Genomic DNA, 22867 nt, shown 5'->3' with positions numbered 1-22867 from the left:
GAAAATGGGAGAAAAAACTCTAGCGTTTGTTGCTATTTTCATTTTTTTTCCTATTGCTTTGGCCTAGTAATTAATAAACCACCCCTAATCAAGTGGATTAACATTGCTCAAGTTCTTCAGAAACCTTAAAATACTGTATCTAATGGTAGCTATACAGTAATCTGTACTGGAATTCCTTCGTTGTTGTTACCATTAATATTAATTAGTTCTATCGCCATCATGAACATAATAAAGAGTTTACTGGCCATTACAAGAACAACTACATTGGATCTAAAGCGGGCAACTGTCAATAGTTGGATTTAATACAAACAGAAACAACTGTAATTAGAAGACAATAATTCTCAAAGAGAAGAATTGAGTTCAAAGCCCCCCTCATATACTAACTAGGCAATCCAGAGCAAGTCACTTAATCTCTATGTGCCTCAGTTTCCAGTAAAATAAGGGTCTTGAAATCAGATAATCACTAAAGTTTCTTCAACCTGTGATAATTTATGCATGTAACTCTTCCTTTTGAGTTAATATTCTGTCTATTACCACTATGTGAAAGTGGGAGAGAGAAAGTGACAAAGAAAGAAAAGATGGAAAGGAGGAGGGAAGGAAAAGAGGGTAGAAAGATAGAGAAGGAAGGAAAAGGAAGGAAGGAAAGAAAGGACAATGGATAGAAACCTAAGCATCACATGGCACCATCAGCTTGGCATTTCATTTTCTTGTTATTGTCTCATAAAACATGGAGTCTTAAAGATAGGATCTATAAATTTCAATTTGATCAGAAGCAGACTAGTTGTCCTTACTGTAGTCACTGTTCTCATCCTTGGTACCATCGATGGTTCCATCTGGGTGCATCTGCAGGAAATATCCCTGCTGGCTGAATAACCTGGTCACAATTCCTTTCAGCTGGGGTTCTGCAAAACAAAATCAAATAGTTATTCATTCTTTTTAATTAAAAAAAATAGGTGATGAAACATGTCCACAAGTTGTCAAAAGGGATTCTGGGTAAATTATACATCCTTTAAGCAACCTGCCCACAGCACAATTTGTATGTATTAAGGAGAAAGAGTATCTAAATAATATTTTGTGCTTTTTTTTTCCTTTAGAGGGAAAATCACAGTACTTTGTGACCATCAACAAAATGTAAATAAATGAAAGCTAATCTAAAAGAATTTAAAGGAAATTAAAAAAAAAAAAGATTCTCTCTGGCCTGTCCCTTATGTTTCAGCTTGAAGACAACTCGATTTCAATCACGGAATGGGATGGAATTCTCAAGGTATCTCTCCCCACCCACCTTGCCCCCCATGATTTGCTTACATGGTGCACCTAACGTTGTGTCTGACCCTAGGCATTTCATAAACACTCTTTGATAGCTGATCAGGTGTGTGTGAACAGGATCTAGGTCAGTTCTGTTAGAGTCTTATGCCAACACAATATCAGCACAGAGTGCTCTCAATGATGAAAAAAGAGGCCACAAACTGATAGCATTGCCAACTGAGACATGCGATGTGCTTCAGATGCAAATGATGAACCTTTGGAAATAGGATCCTAGCACTGAGGCAAATTTTGTTTAATTTTAATGATTGATAGCATTTTTTTTTGTGTTACCAGAACCAAACAACACACCAAACACAAGACAAGTTCTTAATAAATGCTGGTTTGTTGAAGGATAAAAATAAATTTCCCTCCTTTATATGGAGAGCTGAGTCAGATAAGGTTATGGGTTGATTGGCTTTACTTAATTCTTTTCTTTTTAGAAGGGAAGGTTCAGCATTGACAGGAAAAACAGGAGACATCAATGGTACAACAAGAAAGTATTGATCAAATTTCAAATGATGGTGATGAAAAGGAGGAGAATGAAAGTGAAACATACACACCCTTCTGAAAAAATACAATGGATATGCCTGCCCTGTCCATCAAAAAAAAAAAAGACTCAGAAAGAAGGAAATAATTGAAATAATGTCTTCCCCAGAATAAAAAAGTAACTTGAAAAATATCATTTCCTCTAGAGAGTCCATACTAAATTATTCACCATCCAAGCTCTGTTATTTCACTATGGCTATGAAAACAAAAATCTAGGGATGAGGAAGGAGACCGAAAGAAATCTCTGAAGCCACTGTAGGGTAAGAGCACTAGTTTGCCTCCTAGAGTGTGGGTGGTAGAGAAAACCACTCCACTGGCCTGTTCCCCCAACCCCAACTATAAGCCCAATTTCCTCCTTTAGTGCCCAAACTCAGGGACATAGAGAAGGAGCCCCGAACTTCGGTGATCATTCTGGTGGTCTTGATCTACTAGAGGGTAAGCCATGTCAACCATGCTGATGACTTTGGGAGGAATTAGAAAAAGAAGTTGATATACTAATCTACAATCTTCCAAGTCACGAGAAGTACCAGACTTAGCAGAGCCAAACATAGAACTTAACATCTTCTAACTCCCAACAAATATGAGTTCTGCTGGGAAATTCTGTCACTAATGTCAAAATCCTGTAGTTTCTTGGGCAGGGGAAGTTAATCCATCCAAACAAAATGAAACTATATTCTAATTGCTGATAGAAGTGCCTCAGGCTTGGCGAGGACAGTGATTAGTCACAAGCCACCCATGCCTAACTGTCGTACGGTTGGGGCTTGGTCATGGTCTAGTACCTGAAGGGCAACTGAACCCAAATCTTCCCATGCAAAGGTCAGAATCTGGCTACTCTGCTTCCTGTCATGCCACTTACAGTCTTGAAAGAATTACAATAAAAGATGAAAATTGAGGTTAGTTGATTAAAAATGGAACTCAGTGGATGAAATTATTACTTCCCCCTCCTCCAAAGGTCTCTATTTTTATTGAAATTACTATACCTCCAAACCATTTCTTTCTAATTCTATTCCCATAATATCTTTCAAATGTCCCCCTTCTCTCTACTAATTCCTTCCCACTCTAATCGAAGCTCTCATCACTGCTCCAATGGAGTGTTACAATAACCTTCTAGTTGATCTTCGGCTGCTTGGGCTTTACCCTCTCCAAACCATCAAAACAGAAGCAAAATGAGATTACTAAAGGACAGTCCCCAGTCCCCTGTTCCAAAGCTTCCTTCTTATCTGTAGGTTAAAATATCTGTGCTCTAAGGCTGGTGTCTCAGGTCTTTGGTGACTTGGCTCCAGCTTCCTCTTTCTTTTGCTATATTACTCCACATGTAATACATTCCCAGTCCCAGGCAAACCAAATTACAATTTGATCTCTGATCTATGCATTTATCTCCTACTTCAGTTCATTTGCACAAGCCAAGTTCCATGCATGGAATACACTCTCTCATCTTCTTCCCTTCATCAAAAGTTCAATTTACATATGACACTCCTGTAGGTATTTGCACTGTCTCTCTTTCTTCAAAATCCTATGTAGTTATTTATTTATATACCAATGAGGTATTCCCCAATTGGATGGTAATCTCCTTGACAGCAGGGCCTGATGTGACTTTGTCCTTATATTCTCAGCCCAAACCCATGTCTTGTCAGCTGTAGGCTCTTCATATATGTCTGTAGAATTGAAAGTTTTGCTGTAATGATCTTTTCCCCTCTCATTTAGAAAACTTCTCAAGAGAACCCATTTCCACTGGTTTTCTGTACACATGCAGGGAGCTAGATAAGTGGGGCATAGCACAGACTTTCCCTCTATTTCAAAGAAAATATGTTCCTTGGGGGGTGACATTAGGGGAAACCAATGAGGTCAACTTATGGGGGAACATGAAGAAGTTTCCCAGCCCGGGAAGGTGGGGGGGCAAATAGGCAGTGATTAGCACCACTGGAAGGAACTTGCACATCAAGGAGGTCACAGCTGCATCATAATCTGTGGTCTCCCTGTGATATGAGAGAATTATACAGTGTCTACAAATGCTGTTTGCTTTTTGCCACGTTCACTATATTCATTAAAATAACATTCCTGTCATGGGACACTCTGCTAGAGTGCTCTGGGAATTGGAGCTGGTAACTCCCGTTAATGCTAACAAGAGGTGAGCTCCTGGGTCCCCTGAGCACCAGAGTTAGAAGAGCCCCCAAAGTCAATGTGAGTTGATCCAAGATTTTAAAGGCAGTGTTCTGTGCAAGTTAAGAAGGAGAGAAGGATCCTGAGCAAATGGTCTCTTGTGTGTTTGTTCCTGTGATCAGGTATGTAGAGGTAACCTTTACATGTTTATCAACCTATAAACACTTGCTACTATGTGCCAGGCACTGTGCCATTCACTATGGATGCAAAAAGATACAAAAGACAGGCCCTGCCCTCAAGGAGATCACAATCTAAGGGGGAGTAAACATTCAAACAAATCTATACAGTATGAACAAGTTACAGACAGGATAAAAGGGAAATAATCAAGAAAGGGAATTAAGAGGGGCTGGAAAAGTCTTCCTGTGGGAGTCTGGATTTTAGTTGGGACTGAAATAAAGGGAAGCCAGAGGGCAGATATGAGAAAAAGGAGCATTCTGGGGATAGGGGCCAGCTAGAGAAAATGCCTGGAGATAAGAGATGGAATGTCTTTTCAGTGCAATAGTGAAGAGGCCTGTGTCATTCAACTGAAGAGTATGTGATGGAGACTGAGATATAATAAGGCTAGAAAAGCAGGAGGGAGGTGAGATTATGAAGGAATTTTAATGTCAAGCAGAGGATTTTGTATGTAACAATCAAGGTGATAGGGAATCACTGGAATTTGAATACAGGGTTGGGGTGGCAGGGCAGTGATGATGAGACCTGGGCTCTAGGAAAATCACTTTGGTGGCTGAATGGAGGATGTGCTGCATCAGGGAGAGACCTGAAGCAGGCCGACCCTCAGCAGCTATTGAAATAGTCTAGGCATGAGGTGATGGGGGCCTGCATCAGGGTGGGGACAGGGGCAGAGGACAGAAGGAGGCAGAGCCAGGAGATGTTGCAAAGGTGAAATCGACAGACCTTAGCAATAGATTGAATATAGTGACTGAGACAGCTAGGATGATAACTAGGTTGTGAGCCTGAAGGACTAGGAAGGTGCTGTTGCCCTCTACAGTAATAGGGAAGGTAAGATGGAGGTGGAGGAAAGTTTAGGGGGAAAGAAAATGAGTGCCATTTTGGACATGTTGAATTTAAGGTGTCTGATGGACATCCAGTTTGAGACATCTGAAAAGCAGTTGGAGATGCAAAATTAGAGGTCAGCAGAGAGGTTGGAGCAGGAAAGGTATATATGAGAATCACCAGGATAGAAAGGTTAATTAAATCTGTAGAGCTGAGAAGCTCACCAAATGAAATGGCATGGAGGGAGAAAAGGAAAGAGTCCAGGACAGAACTCTTTGGAACACCTATGATGAACATGAGTGCCATGCATGCATGTTGTATTGTGTGTGATGATTACATGTATACATGTATATGTTTATGCCACATGTCTAGTATGTACATGGGTATATTTGGGATGTATATTATATAGTTTGTAGTCCTGTATGTGCATACAAATATATATAAAACAATTTCACAATTTAAGGCTCTAACAGAATTTGTTTCCATTCTATTCAGATATTTCTTTATAATGACTAGATTTTTTTTATTCAAAATGCTTATTGGTTAATTTATTAGTTCACAAAATTCTCAGAAAACATGCAGCCAGCTTGGTCTAGATCCCTTGATTTGTTGTAACACTGTTGAGGTCAGAGTTGGGAGAGCTGGTTCAGGTGTAAAAGAATTCACTTAGACCTTCACTGTAGCCATGGGTAATGAGTTCAGGGTAGAACCCAAGAATGTTGGGGTGCCACCTGAAATGATGAAGAATAGATGTGTGGGTCCTAGTGTCTTGAAATAATTCACTTAGTCTCCAAATTAAAGAAAGGTATTTATTGGGGTGATGTACCCAAATGGGCCTGCTCCCCTTGAGGCAGAGACACAATGGGATCTACTCTACATGGGAGGCAGAGCATAGGCCACAGGCCCTGCTCCCTGTAGGAGGCAAAGGTGGCTAGCCACGTCAAAGGTATGGTTTAAATACAATTTTATGGAATAAGGGTAAGGTGACAAGAGAATGGGAGGGGCAAGAATAGTTCCATAATGCCTAGGACATCAGGTAGTCTTGGAGGTGATAAGCAAAGAGAACAGGAAAGGGGGGGGGGGGAAGAATTGTTCTGCAACTGAGGGTGCTTTGTGAAAGAACACAGGTAAGTCCACAGTGGCAGCTTCAATGCATAGCCTTCTTTGATCAGTTTTCTGCTTGGTTGCATCCTGCAACTTATCTCCTATTTCATGTCCTACTTGCTCCATCTGCCTCAAGCTCTCTTTTCTACCTCATCAACATTAGCTGGCTACTCAGCATTGAAGGAAAAGAAAGCCAATCTAGAAAAAGAAAAAGACACCTGCTATCCTGGTTCGCAGGGTTTGAAGCAAATTGACAAGTCATGAGTTGAGATGTGGACATGGGGCTGTGGTCAAGTGAGGCAGTTATCCCCAGGGGTCAGAAACACAAGAATGAGCTTAAAGACAAGTCTTCTGAGACATCATGAGGAAAGTGACACAGAGCAAAGCAGATAGAACAGACAGGTGGGAGCCATGCCCCCCCAAGACCTCAGAACCACAAAAAAGGTTGTCTGCAAAAAGAGGCCTCCCATTAGCCTCAGGATGCAGTCAGTGATTCCAGCAGAAAATCTGAGCCTGGGACATTTGGGGCGTGGTTGGTTTAACAACAGATTAGAACACAGGCGTGAAAGCTTATGCCCCCACATCTCCGGGGCACTCCATAAATGTTTGGTGGATTAGAAGAGATGAAGACAAATAAAGTTGCCCAATGAACAGAAACCCTTCTCACATAAAATGTCTGCATAATAACGGGACCCAGATGGATTTAGAGCAGAGGAGAAACAAGCCCAGATCTGCCCAGAGCCCCTCAACGTGATGGATTGTCCACAATGGTTTCATTTTCTGTATTAAACCAATGAGAAACTCTAAGATCACCACTTTTATCCCCCAATAACAGATGTAGATGTTGCATGCTTCCAAAAGACACGGTAGTCAGAAGGCCCAAACTGGGCTGCCTGAAATCTATAGGACCAAAGAGAATCACCCTATTCAACTTGTTCTGCTTGGTCCCAGACAGCAAAACCCAGCACAGTTGAGGCAGGGGAGTTTCAATGAAGACATTTAAGCTCAGTGAAAGACAAAAAAGTGGAGAGTGGCCACTTCCACACAGAACTGCCTAATGGTTCCTATTTTTTCTACAATCAAACGCAAATTCTTCTGACTATTAAAGCCCATCTTTGCCAATCCATATCCGACTTCTCCAGTCTTTTCTTTCATTGCCCCAGCCCAGCCCAACTTTGCTGCCCTCTACCATCCAGCTTGACCGACGGGTAGGCAGCCCTTCTTGAGATATCTCATTCTTGACACACTATCCCCTCCCTCCATGTTTTTGTACTGAATGAGCTCCACACATAGGATGTTCTCCCACCTAACTTCCACTTCTCCTAACTCCTTATTTCTACAAAACCCAGTCCCAATTAAAGCATGTAGACAAAGCCTTTCCTGATTTCCCCAGTCACTAGGGCCCTTTTCCAAATTATATGGAACTCATTTTGTCAATGGACAGAGAGAGTGAAGGGGGGGAGAGGAGAGGCAGGAAGCAGTGGGAAGAGCATTTCATTTAGAATCAATGGAACTAGGCTCTAATCCTGCATCTGCCTTTACCACTTCTGTGACCATGAGAAGATAGGTCAGCCTCTCTGGTTCTCAGGTTCCTCAGATACAATGAGAGGGTTGGTTTGGATGACCATTCAAGTCCCTTAACCTTTAAATCAAGGATTCTCTGACCCCACATAAAGATAGGTAAAGAACAAAGGACGCTACACAGGAACAGCAATATTGTAAAGATAATCAACCTTGAAAGTCTCAGTAACTCTGATGATTACAATGAATCACCACAATTCCAATGGATTCATGAGGAAAACTGCCATCCACATCCGGATCAAGAGCTGGTGAATTCAGAGGGTAGCTTAATGCATTCTCCCTTTCCTTCTTTCTTTTTCTTTCTTTCTTTTAAGCAGACACATGGCTATTGAGGAAATTTCTTCTGCATGACTATTGCTCAGTCATTTTTTAGTTATGTCCAAATATTTGTGACCCCATTTTTTTTTGCAGAGATATTAGAGTGATTTATCATTTCCTTCTCCAGCTCATTTCACAGAAGAGAAAACTGAGGCAAACAGGGTTAAGTGACTTGCCCAGGATCACACAGCTAGTGTCTGAGGCCAGATTTAAACTGATCCAGGCCTAGCACTCTGCCACTGCACCACCTAGCTTCATGACTATAAATATGTATAACAAGCTTGATTTTTCTTGTCTTCTCCTTGGGGGGGGGAGGGAGCAGAGAAAGAGGAGAATTTGCAACTAAAACAACTGTGCTTCAAACAGTAAAGAATGGAAAATTTGAAAGAAAAGTGAGGGATATTTAGCTTGAAGAGAAGATTTGATTGGGGAGAGGGAGCAGAACATAACAACTGTCTTCCAATAACTGAAAGTGTGGGCAAACTGGAAAGTGAAGCATGGGATGACTAGATGAATGGAAAGGAGCTGCGTCTTTTGGTGTAATGCAAGGAAGGAAAGAATTGCAGCTCTTCAATGAAGAGAACATGGACCAAAGTCAACCACACCATGACTCCGACAAGATGCAGGAAGTCCCCATGGAAAGGTACCAAACTATTGGGCTACAAAGGGCACCAATAGGACCACACTGTCCAACTGTCAAAGGACACCAAGAAGCCTCTCCTTCAGGGACCCTAACGATCAATGGAGTGTTGCAGGAAGAAAGGCACTGTGGAGGGCTGGGTGTCCTCTGGGTAACATTTATTGTATCAGAGTGAAATGTAGCAATCCCTTGAGATAAAGTCAACAACAAGCATTGATTAGGCACCAATGAATCAGCCAAACAAAGGTGTAAAGAATTGCTGGTAGTGCAGGGCACTTCAGTCTCCTTCACAGTGAAGTAGGATCCCTGTCTTTGAAGGCAGAAGCTATGGGATCTTCTGTCAGGGATCCTGTAGGGAGATTCCTTCAGGGAAACAGATGCTGCATAAGGTTTCTTACGGCTCCAGAGATCTCAAAATTGGAATAGCCATGTCACTGTGGGGTGGCCACTACGTAACGTTTCCTCCTTTCTTTCTTTGATGAGGTTTCTAACTTCATGATTGGAAAACAGTGAAGAGTACCTCACTGAGTGCTGCATTGAGCTGATAGGAAAAATGGTACAATTCTGTTCTCCACCTCTGCAGGCTTTTGGTGGGATAGGACAGGGTAATTAATGACACCAAATACCCAGAAGTATCTCACTGTCTGTAAATGCCTAGCACTGCACTGGACAGGAGCTGGCTGTTTTGTGATCACTGGCTATCGCACACACTATTAAAGCAGAACGTTGCCTGCCAGATCTCAGATTGCCCAAGCTGCTGGAGCTCACATGGACTCTTGTAATGTGGAAGCATATCCTTCTGCCTCAAGATATTTCAGAAAGCATCCGTGAAGGTGGGTGGGAGGTAGAACACAGACGCCTGTGGAACCCATCACCCTCCAAACAATGAAGGTGGGGAAATACCTGCATAAAATAAATCTGAGCCTTTTCCACAGGGAAGCTGGCCTGGCAACAGGGCTTGCCAAAAATATTTCGGGTTTAGAGAAATAATGAGGTAGCAGTCTAACTTCACCCAGTCCTGGATCTTGCCTAGAATTCTCTGCAGGCATGTGGGGTGGGGCAAGAAAGCTGGGGGAAGATGAGGAGTAGAGGAATAAAAGGGAGAGGAGGACAGCCCAGACAATGATTGGGGGAGAGGGAGGTGCTGCACATCGGGACTGGGCCAGGCTGCCCAGCTGTCTGATCCAACATCCCCTGGAGCTCCCCATATTGGGCAGCCTTCGGTGGCAATACACAATGGGTCTGAAAGTCACCAGCCTTCTTCAGCCACTGGGAGCTCCCTGAAAGCAGCCCAGCCTGGCCGTGCACGGGACAAACAGGATTTCTGTGTCTGAAAGCATTGCAGCTGCACTTTCCTTCAATGAACCACTGTGCAGAAGGCAGTGAGAACGCCATGAAAGATGCAGCTGCAGGAAGGGCCTGGGAGACAGCTGGTCCTCCCCGGGGCACCCAGACTTTGCACGGGGCTTCCCTAGACTTGCCGAGGCCATATTTGAAGTCTTCTGTTGTTCTTATTCCCCCTTTGTTCCAAGTGGAATGCCTCAGGCCTACTGCTGTCCTTCTCCTGAGGCAGCTCACCTCACTCAGTGCTGCCTCAATGTGCTGAGAGTAGCAGCAGCAGCAGCAACTCAGGAACTCCATTTTCTCCAAAGCAGGCTTCACAAGGAATCAAATAGCCTTGACAAAAGACGAGCCTTGGTTACCTGCAGTCTCTGATCCTGGGAGAGAGAAGCATCACATTTTTGTGAAGACTGCTCTCCAGGGAAGCAGATAGCCAGCCAAGGGAAAGCAGGCACATAATTCCTGAGGCAAAAAGGCTCACGGCAGGAGGCCGGCCCACGGGCGTCCCACAGTCTTTCCCAAGCCTAACGTCTGAGGCCAGCATCACACTGTTCTCATGCTGGCTAGATCTTGCCACAACTCCTCCTTTTATACACATATATGCATGTGAACGGACAAACGCACTTGACCAACAAGCCCCCTTGCTATGTAGGCCCATCCGATCCCGACCATAGTGACTCAGGTTCCTTCTGATGCTTCTCCACACTGAGGATATGGCCCTTGCTACATTTGTCATCAGCACAGCCCATGCTGCTTTCTGCCTGAGGGTTAAAACAATCACAGGGGCCTGAGCTAGCTTGCACATAAAGGTTCCTCGCGCTACTGAAAATCATCCCAGGACATAAGAATTCTGATCCATGAAATGGTTCAAAAAAGCTTGACTTTCCTTAACCAGCCAGCCAACAAACTGACCCATCAATCAGTCAACCAACAGGTGATCAAAATCTTACGCTGTCAGCATTTCAGGACAAGGGTAGCAAGGACTTTGCCACTGAGTCAGAAGTCCTTCCACCCTTTGACCCTCGTGTGAAAGTCAGACCAAATGAGTGTGAGGCCAAAAGAGGCTGCAAGCCACAGGACTGCTTTCTGTGTGGAAGATGCAGCAAAAATAGGCTAAGTCCTTTATTCTTCATCATCCTAGGAAAAATTCATGGCTTTTTTTTTTAATAAGAAAGACCTTTCCCACAACAAGTCCTTATATCACTAGCTCCCATGAAGATTCAATTCAAACAACCTACCAAATGATTGATTAGTACTTTCCTTGGGCCATGAACTGATCAGGGGCTGTGACCACAAACTCTAAAAGGAGACTGTTCCTGACCTCAAGGACCTTGGGCACCATCTCCTGTTCTAGGCCCTTCTGTGTCCATTAATCTGTTGATTCTCTCTCCCTCTTGTAAATTCTTTGTGGTTCTTTTGGGAAAATTGAGATTTCCTTTTCTATACATGTCCTGTATCCTCATAATCAAAAAGCTACTCTGTGGGGAGGAGGGAAGAGAATAAGCACTTCTTTAGTGCCTAGTGTATGCAAGGCACTACACTAAGAGCTTTACAAATACTATCTTGTTTGGGGCCAGGGGAGCAGAGACCATTTCATTGTTTGTCTTTTCTTTGTGCCCCAATCAGCTAGCATACTGCTGTGAACAGAGCAGGCACTTAATAAATGCTTATTGACTTGAATATTATTTAGCTCTGTAAGAAAAAAAAACACTGTGTTCAAATCCTATATCTGAAACTTCCCATGTATAAGTTTGGGCAGGTCTATTAAGTTCCCTGGGCCTCAGTTTCTTCATTTGTAAAGTGAGGATTAGGGCTTCTTTACCTGGGATCTGTGGACTGGAGAGTCTATGCATAAATTTCAGAAAGTCGTTGAACTTGTATGGGAAAAATACATATTTATTTCCATTAATCTCTAACAGAAATTTAATCTTTCTTTCAATCATGAACATAGGCAATAAACATGATTCTAAGAAGGGGTTGCCAGGTGTCAAAAGAATGCCAAGTGGTTGGATGATACCATAGGGATTAAGAATCTCTCTCCCAGATGGTCTCTTTAGTACACTGCCAGGTACTCATTTATTAATCCTTGGGTTGAATGGAACCCTGAAGACAATTAGCATGAGAAGTATTATCTCCATTTTCCAGGGTAGACTGAGGCACTGAGAAGGTAAGGGATTTGGTCAAGATCCCACAACACATGAGTACTAAGGCCAGAATATGGACTTAGGACTGACAGTTATTGTATAAATGGACCCACTGGTGAAGCAACATGAAGACATGAATTCTAATTGTGACTCCGATGCTGGGCCAGCTTTGGCAAATCACTTAATAAACTGGTCCTGTTTGCTCATTTAGAGAGGAAGAGGGCTGGTTTTGATCACTTCCAAGGTCCCTTCCACCTCAAAATCTATGATCTGATAACTATAGATGGCAATTCTAACTAATTCTTTCTCCTATACTAAGTGAGAAAGAGCCAAGAGAAGAGGAGGTTTTAGTTCCATGACAACATTCATGTTAAGAGATGAGGCATGACGGAGTGGCGCAATGTTTCTCTGACTACTCACTATTTGTAGTACCGACTCTTCGGTAATTATCGGACAAGGCTCAGGGCAGGTCACTTCCTCCTCCTTGCATTGAGCACATTTATTTAGCACACCCCTCTTCACCATCCCACTCACTCTCTTCTCCAAGAGTTCATCTATGCCCTTCCACATGGTGGGGCCTAGACCTGAACCCAAATACTCCACATGTGTCCTAGGCCTGGAGATTGCACCATTCATAGAATACTTAAGGAAGTTGATAGGTTTTCATTTCTAACCTAAGTCCTGACTTCCGCACTTCAGGTAGAGCTGACTCTGATTCCTCCTGACTGATCCCATACACTGATTTATAATGACTTTTCAGCACTTTCTAAAAGTTAAGATTTGTGGCTTACTGGGTGTTTCTGACCTTGGGTAGCTGGTGGTTGCCCCTTGCCTTCTATGCCTGTAAGATTTGGAAAAGCCCACATTCCAATGCCCTTTTACGCACAGAAATCTAGGCTACGATGCTTCGGAGGCTGACTACATCTGTGGAAAGGTTAGACAGAGCAAAGAAGCCAAAGCAGGGAGATTTTCTCCTACTCTTGGGAGTTCTTGTCACTCTCTGCTCTGGCAGAGACAGCCACAAACTTTCCCCACCTACAGCTTCTAGAAAAACCTGGAAAGTCAGTATAGATTGGCTTTACATGACCAGTTAGCTGGGGATGGGGAGGAAAAAGTCATATTTAGAGCTCTGCAAAATTCCAGACAGCCAAGATCATAAAAGGACATGGGATGATTCAACTAGTAGCCAAGCAGCTGTGTATGTGCAGTGGAAAGATTCTTGAGAACTCAGCTTGGCTTTTTCACTTGTGAAATAGTTCACTTATCTGAGTCCCACATTCCTCATCTGTAAGATGAAGTAGTAAAGTAGGTGGTAGGAGGGATAGATATATCCACCTAGAAGAGTTAGAAAGGACTATCAAGGTCCCCTGGGCAAATATATGTGTGTGTGTGTGTGTGTGTGTGTGTGCATGTGTGTGTGTGTGTGTGTGTGTGTGTGTGTGTCTTGTTTTGTTTTTGGAAGCAGTTGGGGTTAAGTGACTTGCCCAGGGTCATACAGCTAGTAAATGTCTGAGGCCGGATTTGAACTCAGTTCCTCCTGGCTTCAGGTCCAGTGCTCTATCCACTGCACCACCCAGCTTCCCTTATTATTCTTAATAATTATGTTAAAAACAAAAATTCACACTAGCACTGTTGAGGCCCAGACTGGTTGTGTAGTAGGAGCAATTGGTTTAATATGTAAATCTTTTCCTGGTGTCTGAAATACCAGGGAACCTACACATGCCAGCCATTGTATAAGGCTCATGTTTGAGGTCAAAGTTAGAATTCAAAAGACTTAAAAACATAGACTTACCATTATGAATAACACTCTAAAAATCTTAAGCATCAAAAGAACTGATCATATCAAATGTATATGTTTGGAATGCTAAAAGCTTTTTTTATAACAAAGAGGAAAAAAACAAAATTACTTTCCCCACTTAAATTATATATAATTTAAGTTGGGAATACACACACACACACACACACACACACACAAACACACACACACACACACACACACACACACATATATGAAATCCAAACAGCCTAAAGAGCAGAATGTGATGGATAAACAACACAAAGATATTCATTTTCCTCCCCTGAAGGGGACTTCCCTGTTGTGACACACTGGCCACTTGCTCATTAGTGAACAGCCAGCTAATTAGGGAAAGGTGGAAAAATAAACACAACTGTTGTCTGCTCAGCCCAGACTGAATCCAAATGGGCCAGTGAGAATCAGTCTAGAAAGCATTATATTCAGGACTGTGATAAACAGCTTATCTTTGGCCAAGAGTATCAGAGAAATTCCAAAGAGGGCTTTCTTTGTTCATGTTTTTTGGAAGGTCAACCTCTGGCAAATCTGTTTCCTCCATACCTGCAGGGGGAAGGTAAAAGATCTTTGAGGTAGATGTGAGATTGTTTCTTTCACTGAAGTTCCTTTCCATCACTTCTCACCAAGTTCTGCCCTGTCTCTGCACCCAGAATCCCCTATTTGGAACAGCCATCACTGTCCATAGGTAGCCCAAGCCATGCCTGAAGAAGTGTCCCTTTTACCATGTTCCCAAGAGCTAATCCAATCCAATCCTAATGAGGCTAGAGGAGTTTCATTAAAGGGGAAACGATTTCCTCTCCTAGCACCCACTGTGGGGCTGGATACCTCCTTAGACTTTTAAGTTCTTTCTTACTTCAGCCTAAATCAGCCTCTTTGCACCAACACTGTTTTTGTGGTTTCCTTTTGAGACTCCATCTGTTGTAACAACCAGCTCGTTGATTTATGATTCTAAGTTAAGATCCATGCATTCCAAAACTATAATTCAAATCACATAAAAATTACTTTTCATTAATTTAAATTAACTCTCAATTTAAAAGTATATCAGCTAATTGCACTTCCAAACAAACAAATAAATAGAGATGGATAAATGAATAAACAAACTGATCAGGAAAATGAATGAATTTGGTGGTTAGAAGGAGGCACTCACATGTGTTTTGTTTGATAGATATATAACCAATTGATTCTGGCATGTGGTGCTGCATATCACCCCCACCTTAAAATAACAAATACCCTACATCAATTATAATTTCTATTTCTTCCCTACTTTAAAATTCCAGCAGTGTTTTCCTCACAGCAAACTTGTGAGTTAGGCATTGCAAGTATTACTAGTGAGAAGAGATTTGGCAAAGAGACATGACTGAGGGATTTGATGCTGCGGAAGGTCCTGGGTTGAAGTACTCATGTTGCCACTTAGTATCTATGACCTTAAACAGGCCGTTTTCTTCATCTATAAAATGATGGGATTAGATCAGATCACCCTGAAGATCCAATGTATTTCTAATTTTGTGACCCTATATGCCTTTGAATGATGGAAACACTGAGGCTTCACCTTTGGGAAAATAAAGTAGTTTTTCTGTGGTCCCATGGGGAGGAAGGGTCAAAGCCACATTGAAACAAGGTCCTCTGCTTCCATGCCTTACATTCATTGCCTTTGCAACTCTACACTCAGAAGTTAAGGTAAAGTAGGATATTAGTTTAAAATAACTCTCAAGTGATGGCTTAAATGAGATCATTAAATTCCTCCAGGGTCCAACATCAAGGACAAAAATAGCAGGACAATGGCTAGCATCTACTCACCACTACCCACCAAGAAGGATTTCCTGTTGACATAGACTATTAGAGGTGAAAAAGACAGAGGAGATCATCTATTGCTATTGTCTTATTTTGCAAATGATATAATTAAGGTTCAAAGAGTTTAAATCGGAAAGTGCCAGATATCACAGCTAGATAGCAGCAGACAAAACTCTTGATGGGTGCCTCTGCCATATTATATCCCCTCCTTACTTCTGTTAAAAATGTAACTAGCACTCATTTTAAATCACCAAAGTAACAGAGCCATTTGCCCAACCCTTAGGCTGTGCTGGAGATTTCAGGAAGCCCAGCTTAATGCCGAAAGTCCCTTTTCCAGGCCAGTGGAACAGAGGAACAAAGGATTTTAAAGATGACCCGGAATAAGAGCCATGCTTTATAGACAACAAAAATGAGAACCAATTTGACTGACTGATTTAACAAAGACACTCATTTACTAGACCGCCTGGGATCAGAACCTAGAAGCCTTGACACTCAGGCTAGCTCTCTTGTGACATCAGAACATGTCTCTTAATCCAGATCTCTGCCAAGGAGTATAATCCCTATTTTATTAATGTTCAGACATGAAAAATAAACTGTCCGAGGTGACGTGGCAGGAAATCTGGGGAGGGTGGGGTGGGGAGGTGGGGCTGGGGGAACAGAGATGAAATTGTAATGCAAATTTCTGCCGTTTTCCCTGATTTCAACACCATTGACTTAATAAAAGGCTATCATTTTCTGTCCAACAGAATCTCAATCTAAATGATAGCATGAGTTTGTCAGAAATGATTTTTAGAACATTAAAATCTTATATTATATACTGCAATGATATACAAATGGATATGTGATCTAAATATTGCATATGCTACCTAAATGTAAAAGGTGAAACTATACAGAAAGACACCCTATGTACGACTATGCCTATGGAAGAATTCCTGTTTGAATGACAGAGGGTGGCATCAAATACAAAACTGATAACCCTCAGTACATGAAATGTCCATAAAAACAGCGACAATTAGAAAAGAAACTGCAAATCGTAGAAAACATCTTGCCTAAGTTATGGCTGGGTGGGTTCTTATGGCCAAGGTATATGGGGAAGTAATATCAATATATAGAAATAAGAGTCACTCTCCAATAGACAAGCAGTCAACAGTATGAGGAGGGAGTTTTCCAAAGAAAGAATGCTCTAAATTGTACATCATAAGAGAAATGCACATCAGGACAGCTAGGTGGCATAGTGGATAGAGCTCCAGGCCTGGAGTCAGGAAGACTCATCGCCCTAAATTAAAACATGATCTCAGACACTTACTAGCTGTGTGACACTGGGCAAGTCACTTAATCCTGTTTGCCTCAGTTTCCCCATCTATAAAATGAGTTATACAAAGAAATGGTGAACCACTCTAGTATCTTTACAAAGAAAATCCCAAATAGGGTCATGAAGAGTCAGAAATGATGGGAAATGACTGAACAACAAAAACAACAAATCAGGACAACCCTGAATTCCAACAAATTGGAAAATATGTTAAAACATGGGAATAGTGAAGGTTGAAAAGATCAGGATAAGCACATTATTGAGTGGTTAATGGCTCTGTGGATTAGTGTAGCCATTCTGGAAAACAATTCTGAAATATAAATCAATAAATCAATTAATAAACATTTATTAAGCCCCTACTATATGTCAGGTACTGCAGTCAGCACCAGTACTACGAAAAGAGGCAAAAGACAGCACCTGATCTCAAGGAGCTCACAAGCTAGTGGGGGAGACAACTAGCATACAAATACATTCGAACAAGCTATATTACATGCAGGATAGATAGGAAACCATCAATAAAAGGAAGGCACTAGAATTACAAGGAGATGGGAAAGGATTCCCCCAAAAGATTGGATTTTCTTTGGGACTTACAGGCAGCCGGGAAATCAGCAGGAGGAGGAAGAACATCCAAGGCATAGGACACAGTCAGAGAAAACTCTGAGTTGAGGAACAGAATGTCTGGATTTGTGGAATGGCAAAGAGGCCGGTGTCACCAGACTGAAGAGTGTGTGCTGAGGAAGCTGGAAGATTATGAAGGTAGAGACAGGTCACCAAGGGCTTTGAGCACTAACTGGACGACTTTGTATTGGATTCTGGAAGTGACAGGGAGCCAGTGGAGTAAGGAAGGATATGATTGGACCTGAACTTAGGGAAAAACACTTCCATGGCTGCATAGAGGATGGACCCGAGTGGGGAGAGATGTGAGGCAGGCAACCCCACCAGCAGCTATTGCAGTAGTATATGCTGATGGGAGCCTGCTCCAGGGTGAGGGCAGTGTCAGAGGAGAGAAGGTGGCATATGCAGGAAAAGGTGAAATCAACGGGCTTTGGCAATAGATTAGAAAAGGGTGGAGGGTAGTGAGAGAGAGTGAGGAGGCTGGGATGACTCCTAGGTTGTAAGCCTGAAGGAGTAGGAAGCTAAGTAGGGAAGGGAGGGTTTGGGGGAAAGATAACAAGTTCTACTTTGGAGATGTGGAGTTTAAGATGTATGCGAGAATTCATTACAAGATCATTTAAATGAAATGATTAAATAGTCATGCCTTTTGACCCTGCAATTCCATTTGGGGGCATATGTCCCAAAGAGTTCATTAACAAAAAGAAAGGTTTAAAATACCCCACATATTTTAGCAGCACTTTTTAAAAGGCAACAAAGAACTAGAATCCAAATTGATAACTATCATTTGGAGAATGGCTAAATAAATCATGGTAAATGAATACAAGAGAAGACTCTGGTGCAATAAGAAATAACAATCATGATAAATACAGACGAATGTGGAAAGACTTCTGTGAACAGATGCAAAGTGAAGTTAGCTGAACAAGGAAATAATATACAATGACTACAAAAATATAAAGTGGGCTGACAACAAAAACAAAAACAGTTGAAAATGAATGCTGGAGAATTAAGTAGAACAAATGACCTCAAAAAAGAGATATCAGAAGATGTGCCCTCCCACTCTTTTGCAGAGATTTTTTTTTTGGGGGGGAAAGGGGTGCTGGGCTCCATGAGTATGGAATATAGTAAAACAATAAGGTTTTTTTTTTCAAAATATTGATTGGTGTTGCTGATTTTTTCCTCTTCTTTTTCTTCTTTTTTTTTTTTTAACAAATATATTTAGTAAAGAGAATGGATCTTTGAAAAAGGATATGGGAGAGATATAAGGGGAAATCTAGAAAACAAAAAAATAGACATATGTCAATAAAATAAATTCTAATAAAAGAGTTTTTTTTTACATCACCAGAAATAAGGGAAATGGGAAAAAAATTAAAAAGACAACTGAGGTTTTATCTCATACCCATCATAATGGCAAAAAGTATAAAAGAAGAAAATGGAAAATATTAGTGTTTATGGAAAGTCACATGCACTAAGATATTGTGGTAGTAGAGCAGATTGCAATGCTAATTCTAAGGAACAAATGGAATTGTTCTAAAAAAATCATTAATCTGTACATAGTGATTTATGTAATATAAAGGATAATCAATACAACTTTAAAAAAAATTTTAAAAGCATTACATGACGTATAAATGACACCTTTTTTGATCCCTCCAATTGCTGGCACCTCCCCAACTCTCTTGTATTTAACTCCCTTGAATCTATCTATATTTATTCCTCATATAGTTATATATGCACTTGTGAGCTCACCAAACAGAAAGTGGGTGTGAATAGTTAGGAATGTTTTTTTTTTGTAATTCTTATGCCTCAAACTTAGTTCCATATCTAGCCACAGCAGACAGTTAGTAAATGCTCATCAATTGATTCCATCACCATCCCCAGTCACCAATAGAGTACACACTGGTGACATCTGTGGAAACTACGCATGATGGAAGTCTCATTGGTTACATGACTACCTACGTGCAATAAGAGATATCATGAAGGCAAATACTTGAATGAAAAAGAACGGACACTTGTCCGTAGTCCAAGTGCTACATGGATACTCTGATGATGCTCTTCAGAGGACTTCCCATGTGGAATTACCCAGGATTAGAAGTCACGGGTGGGTGGCTAACCTTACTTTTCAAGGGAGCACCCCTATGAGCATGAGCACAGACCCAGAGAAGCATTACTATATCAGAGAACAAAATGATTTCATTTCATTGAGATCTTAAAGTGAACTGAGAGAGCTCATTCCATCTTGGGGACCAGAGTGTCCTGGGGCAAAAGCATTGTCCCATACCTTGTTCCCATCAATGATTTCCAATCATGGCCCCAAAGACACGTAAGCAATCTTTTCAAAGATCCATCACAAAACTCTCTCCCTTTCTCTCTGCCAAATGGCTTGGAAAACCACTGCACATGCCAGCACAATACGACAACATTTCAGTAGGAAGTGAATTAACCAAATGGCAGCCGGACAATCAGTGAGCGAGAAGCCGAGAGGACTTTCTACACATGATGGTATGAAAGGCTTTTCAGAAACAGTAGCAAATCAAAGCCTCTTGGGCTCATAAAGGCAGCCTCAGAAGTCACTAAAGAACACACTCCATACCTGATGACTTTCATGACACATTAGAAAAATCATCATGGGAGCAGCTAGGTGGTGTTGTGGATAGAGCACCAGCCCTGGAGTCAGGAGGACCTGAGTTCAAATCCGGCCTCAGACACTTACTAGCTAGTTGTGTGACCCTGGGCAAGTCACTTAACCCCCATTGCCTCCCAAAAAAAAAAAAAAAGAAATGTCATCATGCAGGTTTTTTTTTCATTTCAGGGGAATGTCTTCATTTCAGGGGAACCCACTGCATACCCAAGCAGCCCATCACACCCTGTGTGCAGCTCTAATTCCCACAGGTGAGATGCTCAATATCGGAGACTATTAATCAGGTTCAAATGATTAGAGTTAACTCTCAGTGTTCCATATTCAGGGAGATAGGGACAGACACAGATAGTCCAAAGTCATAGAATTCCTAAAAAGGCCGCTAATAGTCTGCTAGCATATTATGCTGTTGTAAATATAATTATTTATAATTATGTTTTGATTCAGTAAATATTAACAGGAGTTTGCATTGTCCAAGCCCACACCAGCTAGCTGCTGCAGGAGAAAGACTGATTAGGTTTCAACTCCTCTCACAGAGAACTAACAAAGTGAATAATCCAAATTAAAAAAAAAAAGAAAAAGAAAATTATAGAATGAATTATTTAGGATGTTGGCACCGAGAAGTGAGTCACAATGAAAAAGAACATTCACCTTGGCCCTTCCTACCTAGTTGATCATAGGCAAGTCCATTAAACCTCTCTAGGCTCAGTTTCCTCAACTGTAAAAATGAGATAGGAGATGATGGAGTCTACAGCTAGGATCCTATGTGCTTCACAGCATAAAAATTCCCCTTTAAAATGTTCCCAAAATCCAGGCCTGCCTCTTCATCCTGCCCAATTAAACATTTTAGGCAAATATGTTAAAAACTGCTTTCTCTTTAACTATACTGTTATTATTCTTCGCTTTATCTAAGTGTTTGCATTGCAGATTATCATTCGTATTGATTTTCTTTATGTCTGTATGGCCCATTCGCTCTTCCAAGGGCTACACTGGAATTTGCAGGCAATCCTGAGAATCCAGCCACTCTTTTATCAATGCTGGGCCTACTGGACAGGAACCCCACTCTGCTCACAAATGACTATCTAAAACTCATCCTTTTGTCACCTAGGGGAATAGCCATATTAAAATTAATGATGACATTTTCTTTCACTAATGCCCCCTTTCTTGATTCTAAGATTCAATTTAAAATTGTTATAATCATATTAAGCAATTATTAAAGGAAAAAGTGGTAAAAATTATCTCACAATCCATTCAAATTTCAATTATTTACGTTTCATTCATATATAAATAATTCAACATTTGCTTGATTTGATAACATGTCTTACTAGACATGTTTACAAACCTAGCATTTCCCTGCTTTTCCAAAGAATTTTCACTCCTGCAGAGACAGGACAAGGATGCCAGGCAAAGAGCACAATGAAGCTAAAGCAAGTGCCCAGGTCAACATATGGAGAAGTTGAAAAACAAAATTGTCTGCTTCATCTTGGTGTTACCAATAATTGAGATGTAGAACAATGTATGCTTGAAATGGGCCAGAGAAACTATGGTGCCTCTCAGCCCATTGGTGAAAAGCCCAGCTAGTCAAAACTGAGGGAAATGCTATAATAGCAGAGCAAAGAAAACTCCTCACTATGGACAAGATTGGGAATAATGATGGCAGTTCCTCATTTGTATCAAAATGTATGAGAAGTATTCAAATTTAGATCTCTTTAGTATGACTGTCCCTACTCCAATAACACATCCAAGGAACACTTTATAAATATAATAATTTTGAACAGAATTATAGGGGAGGAGGAGGGGTGGTTAAGGGGATGTACTTTTTATATTATGTATTTCTATGCTTCATGGATTTCTGAGATAAGCAGTCACTAAAGCCTTTAACTTTTGTTGCTCTTGGCATGTATGGCATGATAGAATTAACCCAATGGACCACGTTCAGCAATGTGCTATTTTAACTAAGCACCAGATGGGAAAGGGTTTCTGGATTTTCTGTATTTTGAAAAATAGGGTTAGAGTTAAAAGGAAAAAAAAAGAGAGAGAGAGGGAGAGAGAATGGAGGGAGGGAGGGAGGAAGGAAGGAAGGAAAGAAGGAAGAAAGAAGGAAGGAAGGAAGAAAAGGAGGAAGAAAGAAGGAAGGAAGGAAAGGAGGGAGAAAGGGAGGAAGGAAGGAAGAAAAAAAGTTTCTCAAGGAACTTCTATTGGAACGAAGGAGTTAATATTTATAAAACGTTTATCACAGTTACTGGCATGTAGTTGGAGATTAATAAATGTTTGTCCCCGCTTAATGGAGAATGAACGTATCACTAATTTCCATGTAGACGTAAAGTGATTTAGGGGATGGGGATGCTAGTCACTGAGGAAGGTGGAAAGGCCTCCCAGTAGAAGCACTGCTTGAGCTAAATTTTGAAACAAGAAAGGGCATTTCAAAGGCCAAGATGAGAAGCTTGTATATAACAGGATTCAGGGACAGCTTGTACAGAGACAGTGGCACAAGCCTGGTGTAGACTGCATATGAAATGGGAATCTCTGCAAAGGTGAAGAGAAAGGAGGAAGGAATAGCAAGCTCTTAATTATC

At 41.3% G+C, this 22867-nt stretch overlaps 1 protein-coding gene across 3 annotated transcripts in view; it reads right to left on the bottom strand.

Moving 5' to 3' along the window:
* The window catches only part of FGF12 (fibroblast growth factor 12), a 579275-nt gene that overhangs the window by 195559 nt on the left and 360849 nt on the right, over window positions 1-22867 (bottom strand). For all 3 annotated transcript variants that reach the window (XM_020964792.2, XM_020964791.2, XM_020964790.2), the window contains one exon: window positions 792-902. In XM_020964792.2, the coding sequence (XP_020820451.1) occupies window positions 792-902 (111 nt within the window). The remainder of the gene's footprint in view (window positions 1-791; window positions 903-22867) is intronic.

Source organism: Phascolarctos cinereus, unplaced genomic scaffold (assembly GCF_003287225.1).
Source record: "Phascolarctos cinereus isolate Bilbo 61053 unplaced genomic scaffold, phaCin_HiC Scaffold_7;HRSCAF=346, whole genome shotgun sequence".
NCBI lineage: Eukaryota > Metazoa > Chordata > Mammalia > Diprotodontia > Phascolarctidae > Phascolarctos > Phascolarctos cinereus.
Note: the sequence above shows the minus strand (reverse complement) of the source record. Positions and strands in the feature narration are given on the sequence as shown.